General features: G+C 35.5%; 1 protein-coding gene across 1 annotated transcript; it reads left to right on the top strand.

Annotated features, from left to right (window-relative positions):
• The first annotated feature begins 2409 nt into the window (after positions 1–2409).
• Positions 2410–7888, top strand: LOC125202151 (wall-associated receptor kinase-like 14). The gene is made up of 3 exons (XM_048100503.1): positions 2410–3332; positions 5433–5510; positions 6500–7888. The coding sequence occupies exons 1-3, from the start codon at positions 2615–2617 to the stop codon at positions 7666–7668; spliced, it is 1965 nt and encodes a 654-aa protein (XP_047956460.1). The 5' UTR covers positions 2410–2614; the 3' UTR covers positions 7669–7888.
• Positions 7889–11881: the final 3993 nt, after the last annotated feature.

The following is an 11881-nucleotide window of genomic DNA, read 5'->3' as shown; positions in this document are numbered from 1 at the left end:
ATGGAATGCAGATCGTGAATGGGGGGAGAAGACTTGAAACATCTTTTTGATAGAGGAAATGAAATATGGTAGAGGAACTGAATGAACTACTTTAATTGAGAAAGAAAAAATGGTAGGTGTATTGACTGTTTACAAAATTGGAAATGTATCATCCTAGTAGCTGAGATGGAGGGAATAAAATGCAACATCGACCTTTCCTCTTAAAATTCTACACTTCTCCGTCCCAATTTAAGTGGAATATTTCTAATTCGGCACGAGACTTTAAGTACTGTTGTTTTGTGAATAAAGTGGACAGAATAAAGTAAGAGGAAGGAAAAAATAAAAAGAGTGATGTTTCTATATTTAGAAATGAGTTACTTAGAGGGGAAATATCTTTAAACAAAAAAGGTGTCACTTAGAGTGTGACGAAGGAAGTATTTGTTTATGTTTTTAAACTACAATTATTATATCAACTCTTTCTAATAAATAACTGAAAATAATGAAGGGCGAAACAATAGGAAAATAGGTAAAAATCGAAAATCTCATCCGTTACATAAATACTCATTTTAATTAAATTTAATTACTAAGAGTCACAATTTTGGGGAGAGGATCCCTGCTGTGTTGAAAAACACAGCAGGGAAGTGCTGTGGTTAAAACGCAGCCAATTTCACATGAAACGCAGCAAAGCTTTAGAGAGAGAAAGATGCAATTCCGATTATTATTAATACCGCCCACTTTTCTTTCATCCTATTTCTTTGTTTAAATATATTCAGATGGGGCCAGGTCATGTTTACAATCATACTTATATTATGCAGGACTTTGTATCAATATAATATATGCACGGCTTTGTATTTTATACTCTACTATAATCATGAATAAATTATTTATTAAATCCTACATATAAACACTAGCTGTAAGTTTTGTTATTGATGCATCAACACACAAACATAGCGTTAAATTAATTTAATTACTGATAAGTATTAGTTAATTAATCTAACAACTTAATTCATTATTTGTATTCATTATTGGTACATCTAGATATATACCTCAGATATAATAAATTATTTGTAGATTTTCTAGACTTTGAATATTTCTGAATAAAAGTTGTTTAAAAATAAATATAAATATAAATAGAATAAATGATACAATTCATAAAATGTATAAATAATTTATTATATGATCTACATTTATAAGTGTTATAATTTATAAGCTTAATTGATTTTTATAATATGTTTATCTAAATTATAGAAATATTGGAAAATAAAAAAATTGCACGCTGCATTTAATAACTTGTGAAAAATGAATATGATCCACTTGAAAATCAGTTAATAATTACACGAATGAAGTTAATGCTATAAATATTAATTTGTGTAATGTTTTTAATATGAATGTAAAATTAACCTGGCCCCACCTGAAATTATTAATCAAAGAAATAGGGTAAAGGATAAAATCAGAGAAAGAAAAGTGGGCGGTATTAATAATAATCGGAATTGCATCTTTCTCTCTCTAAAGCTTTGCTGCGTTTCATGTGGAATTGGCTGCGTTTTAACCACAGCACTCCCTGCTGTGTTTTTTAACACGGCAGGGGATCCTCTCCCCAATTTTGTTACCATGTGTCAAATATTATACATTCAATCAAGAGTTCAAATAGTTGTCCTGTCCTAGGGCATCCACTCAACAGCTACGGGGTAGAACTAAGGTGAATAACGTTACTAAATACTCTCTAAAGACTCGTTAATATCTTGCAAGTGAACTCTTAATTTTAGCTAAAATGGTGTCGATTCAACATATTAACTCTTAACTTAATTATGTTGTTAGTGTGTGTTTTAGCTTAATGAATTAAATAATTGCTATCGCCTTTGAAATTTAAGCTTGTTTCGGAAACTATTGTTAAATTTCAAAGTTTAAGTTTGAACATACGACAATGGAGTGTAGAAGGAAGAAAAGTTTCATTGATTGACATATACATACTAAATACCCCCTCGGTCCTCCCTAAGTGACACGTTACTTTTTAGCACGAGTTTTAAAAATATACTTTATCCGTTTTATAGTAGTGGAGGCATTTATTTCCGGCACGGAAATTTAAAAAATGATGTGTAATGTATTAAACAAAAAGATAATAAAGTAAGAGAGATGAAAAAGTAGAGAGAATAAAGTAAAAGAGAGGCAAAAGTAAGTGACAAGAAATATGTTAACTTTTACTAAAAAGAAAAATGACTCCACTAGTGTAGAACATACTAAAATGGCAAAATGACTCAACTACTATTAAACGGATGGAGTATAAATTTTGTTAGTTAAATAGAGAGGAAAATTAGTAAGATAGATTGAAAAATAGAGAGAAAAATATAAGAGAGCGAGTGAAAATAAAAAGGAAATGATTCATTCAATTTAGGACATCAAAAATGAAATTTAAATCACTCAATAAGGACGGAGGGGAAGTACTATTTATCATCATATATTTTTATCTTTAATCTCGCCACCTGATCAACATCGATCCAGATGCGATGTAGATGAATATGTGATATGTCCAAATTTCTCCATTGATTCTTCTTCAAATTAAAAATTCCACCTACCTAAACATATTGCAATTGAGTCCACATACATACATGTACACACTTTCTTGTTTCCTCAAAAAATGAAATTAAGATTCCACAATTGTATCCTCTTGATTGCAATTCACACAATCCTGACGATCGCACACTCATCGGCCGCGTTGTGCAACCACACATGCGGCCACCGGAAACTCCCGTTCCCCTTCGGCTTCTCCTCCGCCTGCCAAATCCAGCTCAACTGCTCCGGCAACGGCACCATCCTCGCCGCCGACTTCCCCGTCCAATCGGTCAACTCAAAAACCATCCTAGTCAACCTCCCGGCCGTCTGCGGCCGCCCCGTGGAGGCCCTCCGCCGCCTCTTCACGGCGAACCTCGCCCCGACCTCCCACAACGCCGTCCTCCTCCACGACTGCCGGAATCAGAGCAGCGGCTGCCTGATCCCGACGACGATGGTGCAGACTCACTTCGAGCGGCTCGACTGCGACGCCGGGAACGCCACCGTCAGCTGCTACTCGGAGCCTGGCAATACGACGTCGTTTATCGACTACGCTAGTCTCAAGAGGAGCGGATGCAGATCGCTGTTCTCGGCGATTTCGATGGAGGCTTATTCGAATAGCTCGTCGGTTTCGCTGGATGTTCAGGTCGTCAGAGTCGGGTGGTGGCTCCGCGGGGGCTGCCGCTGCTCCAGGAATGCCAGGTGCGTTCGTGTCTCGCCGCCTGATCAAACGACGGCGTATCGGTGCGAGTGCTTTGAGGGCTTCGACGGTGATGGCTTTCTCGACGGAGTTGGATGCCGGAAAGGTAAAATCTGACGTGTCTTTTTTTTTTTTTTTATTGTTTCCGTTAATTATGCTTTCTTTTGGCTTTTCTTTTCTTTATATTTGACTTGACCAATCAATTGCCTTTTGCTGTTATGACATGTGATAATTTATTAGGTAACCACTCATAATCAGAAGATGTTAACAATTTAATTCGAGAAACATTTATAATTGCTTATTTTTGTTTGTTAGATAAAGATTGAGATTAGCATCTTTAAGGTTAAATGGAAATGTTAAGTTCCAAAAGTTAAAATCATTATTTTGATTAAAATTTCTCATTGTTTAATAATAAGAATTGTCACCGAGATATATCATGAGTGTCGTGGAATATTGACTGGTGGACATATATGGTATTGGAAGTCTACGCGCATTTTAAAATTTGATATTGTGATTTGGTGGTTGTGTAAATCTGATCCACTATCTAATATGACAAATTTTCTTCCATCATCCTATTGTTGAAATTTTGTAATTTTCATCATACTACACATAATTTAATTGATACTACTGTTATTTACTACAATCATAAAAGGTTTCCGGAGAAAAAGTCATTAAAATGGGGCAGTTGAATTGTGATGTTTATTATGCTAGGAGAGTTTTTGATGATTAATTAGATTCAGCATCAATCCGTCTAGACCGTTTGATATCTGTTTCTATGAATAAAATGATAATTACGTTGTAAGAAGTTCTTGTAAAACATAGGCAAAATAAAGTTAATTTGCGGTTAAGAACTAAGCATTGTGGTTATGAGTTGTAGCCTTGTAGGTAAAATATGGTCAATTTACGGCTAATGAGTTTTGAGCTGTGAATAATAATAATAATAATAATAATAATAATAATAATAATAATAATAATAATAATAATAATAATAATAATAATAATAATAATAATAATAATAATAATAATAATAATAATAATAATAATAATAATCCTTATCATTTTCACCATAGTAGCTATTTTTATCTTTGTAATAATTGGCTATGCAATTAATTCACCTTAAATATCCTTGATAAAAATATTCTTATTGTAAACATTTCTATGTAAAGATCAGAAATACCCCATCTATCTCACTATAAGTCTATAAGTGACTGAATTCTATAGTGTTTGAATTCTTTTAAGCATGTGATCTTAGAAAATACTTCCTTCGTTTCATGTTAATAGAGTCATTTTCTATATTACTCTTTTACTTCCTCTCGCAAAGAGTAATTCTCATTTTACTTTATTCTCTTTTCATCTCTCTCACTTTATTCTCCCTTACTCTTTTCCCTATCCATTTAACCCACTATTCTTATGTTTCTATTAACAAGGAACGGAAGGAGTAGTATTTATTAAATTAAATTGAGAAAAGATAAATTAAATAAGAGAATAAAATAAATAAGTAAAACAAAATAAACTGGATAAGATAATAAGTAGTATGAGATAGTAAATGTGTTTTTTTTATACTAAAAGTGTAATTTATAGTGAGACAATCAGAAAATGATTATCAATCACTTGTATTGGAAAATGAAGTAAGTAGAAATTAGTCAATGTACTGGTTTATGTTCTTAACTGTAAAATTGATTAAGAAAAAATTTATGAGTTTATAAGTTGGTGATTACGGATTTAAGTTTAGTTTCAGGGCATTTTCATAAGCTTGATTGAGAAATTCTTTTTATTTCTTTGCAATTAAGAGTTAAAATAATATAATGGACTATTGTTTATCTTCTTTATGTTAATAATCAATATTCCCTCACGTTCCCCATTAAATGGCCTCGTTTGTCTTGACACGTGTCTTAAGAAAATATAGTCAAAAGTGTGTAGAAAAAATTAGTGAAATCTGAGTAGAATGAATTAGTAGAATTGTGAGATTCATTATTAAATGTAGTAAAAACTAAAAGTGTCAATTAATGAGGGACGAACGAAAAAAGATATTGATGCCAAATAATAGGGGACGAGGGAGTAGTATAGTAAACTTGCTATTCTAGTAAACATGCTATTCTAGTAAACATTACTTCAATTGAAACCAGGTGTTTATTCATATATTTACTTGTTCTAATATTTATTATGAATTTCTATATAATGAAACTAATTATATGTGGCACGACAGAATCACAAGCATGTAATCCTTCGAACTACTTGTCCGGCAGATGTGGAGGAACAACCAGAGTTGTTGTTCTAGTTGGAGGTATGAATTGACTAAATTATCTAGGCCTGTCAAAATGGATATCGAGTATTGAATACCCGATATCCAAACCCGAAAAAGTCGGATAATTGGATACCCGAAACCTGATTTTTCGGGTATCGGATCGGGATCGGGTAGTGAGAATTTTGGATTATCGGGTATCGGGTTACCCGATATCCGATCGGGTATACCCGAATTATCCGATTTATTTTCTAAAATTAATAAATTACTTTTTATTATAATTAAATGTAATTTAATTTCTTAACCACCATATAATTAAAACTTAATAGTTAGTGTATAAGATATGTAATTTAATTTTTTTAATTATATTTTAATTTCTTTGACTTGTGATATTTGAATTTTTAATGATATTATTGTTAGATCTTGATTCTTATGAATTATTAAATTGTGAATTTATAAAGGATGAATGTTTGAACTTATGAATTTTGATGGTTATTGAATTATTGTGGATGGATAAAAGATGTTAATATGTATAACTTATGAATTTTGTATTTTTCAAAGTTTGTAGTTATTTTCTTTTAAATTCGAACTATTACAAGAATTTTGTATTCCTATAAATTTGTAGTTATTTTCTCTTAAATTCAAGCTACTATCAAAATTTAGTATTTTTAAAAGTTTGTAGTTATTTTTACTTGATTACTAGTACTTCAACTTTGTATTGAATTTGAATTAAATAATATTAAATAAATTCTAAAAGTTTGTAGTTAATTTTCAAAAAAAAAAAAAAATCAAAATCACAATTGGGACTGGATACCCGATTTTTCGGGACTGGATACCAGAGTCGGGTATCCGGGTACCCGAAATCAAATTCGGGTTGGGTATCGGGTATTGGATTTTGGGAATTTCGGAATCGGATACCCGAAAATTTCGGATCGACTATTCGCGGGTACCCAATTTGACAGGCATAAAATTACCACTCTCTCTTGCAATTTCAAAACTGAAGTACTAACACATAACCTTGTGCTTCTTAGGTGTCGGAGCAGGTGCCTCATTAATGGTGACTTTAAGTCTCTTGTTCTACTTCATTCGTAAAAGATCAAAACTAAAAAGCCGAAGCAAGAAAAGCAAAAATCTATTGGAAACAAGTGGAATAACAATCCCCATCTATTCCTACAAGGAAGTGGAGAAGGCCGCCGACTCATTCTCCGAGAAGAGAAGGCTCGGCAACGGCGCCTATGGTACGGTCTACCGCGGTAAACTGAACAACGACACCACGGTCGCCATCAAGCGAATCCGCCACAGAGACAGCGTCGACCAAGTCATCAACGAGATCAAACTCCTCTCCTCCGTCAGCCACCCCAACCTCGTCCGCCTCCTTGGCTGCTCCATCGACAACGAGGAGCAGATCCTCGTGTACGACTTCATGCCCAACGGGACCCTCTCTCAGCACCTGCACCGAGAGAAGGGCCCCGTCCTGCCCTGGCCCGTCCGCCTCACCATTGCCGCGGAAACGGCCCAGGCCATCTCATATCTTCACAATGAAATGAATCCTCCCATATACCACAGGGACATCAAGTCAAGCAACATCCTCTTGGACGGGGACTACCGGTCCAAGGTGGCGGATTTTGGACTCTCCCGGCTTGGGATGGTCGAGTCCTCCCACATCTCCACCGCGCCTCAAGGTACCCCAGGGTACCTTGATCCGCAGTACCATCAGCATTTCCATCTCTCGGACAAGAGCGACGTGTACAGCTTTGGCGTGGTGTTGGTCGAGATCATCACCGGGCTGAGAGTCGTGGACTTCGCCCGGCCTCAGAATGAGGTCAATCTGGCTGCTCTGGCTGTGGATCGGATTGGGAAAGGGTGTTTGGATGAGATCATCGACCCGTTTCTTCGACCGAGCATTGATTTGTCAGTCCATAAGGTGGCTGAGCTGGCGTTCAGATGCCTGGCTTTCCATAGGGACATGAGGCCTACCATGATGGAAGTGGCGATTGAGTTGGAGCAGATAAGGATGAGTAAATGGGGATTAATGAATGTGATGGTTAAGAAGCATGAGTACGACGTCGTCGGCTTCTTTAGCAGCACGAATTCGATGGATACGGTCACCGACTGTAGTCCTGTTTCTGCAGCGGAGTCGTGGCAGAGTGATCAAAGCTCGCCGTCTTCGAATAGTCTGCTAAATCGCGCACCGAGTTGATAAGAGTAAACTTGTTTTGTGATAAAAGAATGAGCACATATGTATGTGATTGCTAGGCCCAAATTTATACGTATATCATAATGTTTGTTTAAGGGCAATTATCAGTAAAGCACCTGTGACTATAAATGTAACATCCCGAATTTAGAACCCTAATTTTAGAGCCCTAAAATTTATTATTGATGACGTGGAGTCGTGAATGTATTTATTGCATGTGGTGCTATGGCCGAGTTGAGTTTAGGGTTTGCGTTGAAAGTTTGAACAGTCAAACTTATTGACTTTATGATGTGGCATGTGATTTATTTATTTGTGTGATTTATGTGGTAAATTAATTGTTTAAGGGTGAGTGAGAATATTAGAGAAAATTTTCATAAATACTTGTCACCCTAATTCTTGTGATTTTCGAACCCTAGACCCCTTTGAAGAGAAATTCTATTTCTTCCGGAATTTATTTAATCCTTGGGATATTTATCCAAATTATTTCCAAGAGCCAATTATTTCCTTGTTTAGAGATGGAAAAATCGAGCCCCCTTATTTTTCTAGTGATTTTCAAAAATCACTATTTTTGGGAAGGAAGGAATTATTTTATTTTATTTGACTCCCTACTTGATTTCCTTCCATACCTAGAATTTAAATATTCTACCAAATCTTTCCATACTTCAAGAGATCTTGCCTTACTTTATTTTAGTCAAATATTCAAAAATCCATGCCTTATTTAAAAGGCATAGAAATCGCCCCTTACCTTGCTTCATGGAGGATTTTTCTTATTTTATTTTGCTCCATGATATTTTATTCTATATGGAAAAATACCAAAACAAAGTATTGGCTATTTTGAGAGCCTAATTTTCGAAAACTAGAGATATTTGCCCTAGGATCTATTTTTGTTAATTCTTCTTCCCTACTTCACAATATCATTTTATTTATTATTTAATTGTGGAGAATGAAATCTTACCAAATATTCTATTCCAATTACCTAAAGATCTTGTTGAACTCTATAAATAAGAACCAAAACCCCAACCCTAGCCCCCATATTTTCGGCCCCCACCCTCCCACACACTCTCTCAATTTTTCTTCTACATTACTCCATTAATCCTTCATCCTTTGAGAAGAAATTGAAGTTTAATCCAAGAACTTTGAAGAATCAAGGCTAATACTTGTTTTCTACCGATTGTTTTTCGCTAAAAAGGTATTTTTGTGTAAGAGTTATGTTTGTTCTTCTTCTACCTCTTCTTTTTCTTCTTCTAACCGATTAATCGGTCTTCTTGAACCCTCATGCATCTTGGTTGAGCGAAAGAGGGATAAAAGGGATGTGGGGACATGTGTATGTGTGTGTGGCGTGTGTGTGTGTGGCGTGTGTGTGTGTGTGGCGTGTGTGTGTGTTGATGTGTTGTGTAGTGTGTATTTGATGGTTAAGTCTTCGTGTGCGATAAACATGATCTTGATTAATTAGTAATGATAAGATAAATCGTTGGGAAGAGGGAAAAGTAATGAGACATGCATGAGTAAGAGTAGTATTGAACCTAATTTGTGATATGTGCCTATGTGATTAAAAGGTGAAACTTTGGTTGCGAAGCCGGATAACGGAAAAGCGAAACTACTTGAAAACTAAGCAATCGAGGTGGGCTTTACTCTTAAAACTCTCTTTTATTTTGTCAAAATGTTATTCGGTGTTATAAGGGTGGTTTAACTGTTATGCCATGCCTATGTTTGTTTAAATGTGATTGTTGGATATGCTTATACGAATTCGGGTCTGAGTATGGGTCGCAAGCCCTACCAGGCTGTGTACACAATGGGATCGAGAGCCGTCCTTGCTAGTCGGCCGGTCTCGTGGGCGAAAAGTGTGGCCACACTTTCGTCGCACCATGGAATGTTTGTGATTGTTAATTTGATGAGAAAATGGGAGGTTATTTTGACTGGCCAGTCTATGAAAATATTTTGTGATACTCGTGATATTCTTTTAAACTGCTTAAAACTCGAGTTCACTTGGTAAGGGTGGCATAACTTATAAAATGTTTTGGCAACGAGCTCACTGAGTATTTCAAAATACTCAGCCCTGCATGTGTTTTCCTTATGTGCAGGTTGAATGATGACGAGCGGTGGCGGGTGTTGAGCAGCTTAACTAATTAATATGGATATGTGGAACTCTAAGTGTAGTTGTGTCACCATACATAGCTATGCTTTTCTCTTGGTCGTTTTCCGCTGAATTTTTGATACACTCTAGAATTTCTTTTTGGAATATTTGCATCTTACTTCCGGTTGTGGCCTTAGCCCTTTTCTCGTGATTTTGTCTGGGATACTATGTCGTACTCTTAAGGTTTTGACCTTCATTTATGATACCTATCTTTTCTTTGAACTTCTAGGTTAAGTTGTTGCATTAAATACTCTGATATTTCCTCCAATTCTGGTCAGTACTCTTTAAATGAAACCCTAGTCTGTGTTTACTTCTTTGGAGTCGGTTTCGGGTAGCAGCCGCCGCATTTATTGTACCCTAGGAGGGAGGGCTGTCACAGTAAATGTACCATGTTGGACTGTCAATATACATTCAAACATTCACTGAAACTGATGGAGTGGAATTGAGATGGGCTTTATATTTAAAATGATTTTACCTTTGGGCTCTTTATTCAGATGTCATGGGCTGAAAATTTAGCACTTATTTAGTACTACTAATTCTTTTAGCACTTATTTAGTACTCATTTCCCAAAATCTTAAATTTCTAGTTAATGTTTTGCTGATCATTAAGAATGTTTTACTGTGTTAAGATTTCTTTCTTGTTGTTGTGTTGTGTGAAAAAAGATCCAAAAATCTTGTTTCTTAATATTCAATTTTCGGGTTTTCACCTACCTTTTGTTCTTATTGCATTGCTTGTTCATTTCGGTGTGTTTAAGGGTGTTAGAAGTCTATACGATTGCTTTGAGATTTTTGTTGCCTAGACGGGTCTGATTTGCTTGTTTGTATGATTCTTGTGGGTATCGTTTTTTCAGCATTGTTAAGTGTTCTTAAACTTGTTTTTATCTCCCTCAATGAATCTTCAAGTTTTAGCTTTTAGCTTGGAGTTTTCAATGCACATTTGGTAGTTTAAGTGTTGAGTTGGTGTTTCTCATGCATTGCTAATTGTTTAGCAACAATTTAATCTCTATATACTTAATTTTCGAGCCTTTAATATAGATTTAGGAGCCAAATTCAGTCTTTTATGCATTGTTTTTGCACATTAGATGTAGCAGTTAGGAGACAACTAGCTCTAGCTCAGTACTTTCTTTTCACTTGTGGCGGCCATTAGCTTAGTAATCTCTGCACTCAACTTCCATTACATCTGATTTCAATTAGCATTTTAGAAGTCAATACACTTAGGCTAATTAGATAGGCTTTTAGACCATCGTTTTGCATGTCTCTTTTACAATTTCTAGCTTTTTTTAGGTGCTAATATTCGTGTAAGTTTCAGCTTTGTTTTTATTTTCGAATAGTTCTATTATTCGCTAAATGCAAAAATTTCCTGTCACTGTCAAGTTGCTCAGTTTGTAAACTTAGCCAATCTGCATTCCGGTTTAATTGAATCACTTTAATTTCGTTTTATTTCCACTTTTAGTTCCCATCCCCGTATATCGCCAAACCCTTTAAGTGTGGAATACATGACGGATACGACATTCCACGTTGGTTCGACACCCAAATTTACCATTTGTTAATCATTAGTAGGGATTTCAATCGGGTTGGTCCACCGGGTTTCGGGCCAACCCTATTCGGGTTGCGGGTCAATCGGGTGCGGGCTAGTCGGGTTGTGATTTCTTTCGGGTTATAAAAGTTCGATCCTAACCCTAAAAGCTCGGGTTTCGGGCTAGCCCAGCGGGTTAATCGGGTTGCTACCGATAAGATTAACATGCGGTCAATCTCATTAATAATGATGAAAATTAGTTATACTCATAAAATGTAAAATATTTAATAATGATAAATTTGAGATATATGTTTAAACTCAATCATAAACATGATCAAATATAGGGCTGAGTAAAAATACCGAAATATCGCCCTTATCGTACCGAAAAAATACAGAAAATACCAAATTTTTGGTATACCGCAATTTTCGGTAAGGTATGATACCTTACCGTTTTATTTCGGTACGATAACGGTATGAATTTTTATATACCGAGGTATACCGGGGTATACCGAAAATATGGTATATACCGTAATTTCAGGTATATACCGTAATTTTCGGTATATGCCGATA

This window comes from Salvia hispanica, chromosome 1 (genome assembly GCF_023119035.1).
Source record: "Salvia hispanica cultivar TCC Black 2014 chromosome 1, UniMelb_Shisp_WGS_1.0, whole genome shotgun sequence".
NCBI classification, from domain to species: Eukaryota; Viridiplantae; Streptophyta; class Magnoliopsida; order Lamiales; family Lamiaceae; genus Salvia; species Salvia hispanica.
The sequence above is the reverse complement of the archived record's forward strand: the minus strand, read 5'-3'. Positions and strand labels throughout refer to the sequence as shown.

Excerpts from the sequence above, each read along its gene's own strand:
- LOC125202151 (XM_048100503.1), top strand. The coding sequence starts at position 2,615 with ATGAAATTAAGATTCCACAATTGTATCCTCTTGATTGCAATTCACACA. Across the intron at positions 3,333-5,432 it reads CGGAGTTGGATGCCGGAAAG|AATCACAAGCATGTAATCCT; the intron begins GTAAAATCTGAC and ends GTGGCACGACAG. Across the intron at positions 5,511-6,499 it reads AGTTGTTGTTCTAGTTGGAG|GTGTCGGAGCAGGTGCCTCA; the intron begins GTATGAATTGAC and ends TGTGCTTCTTAG.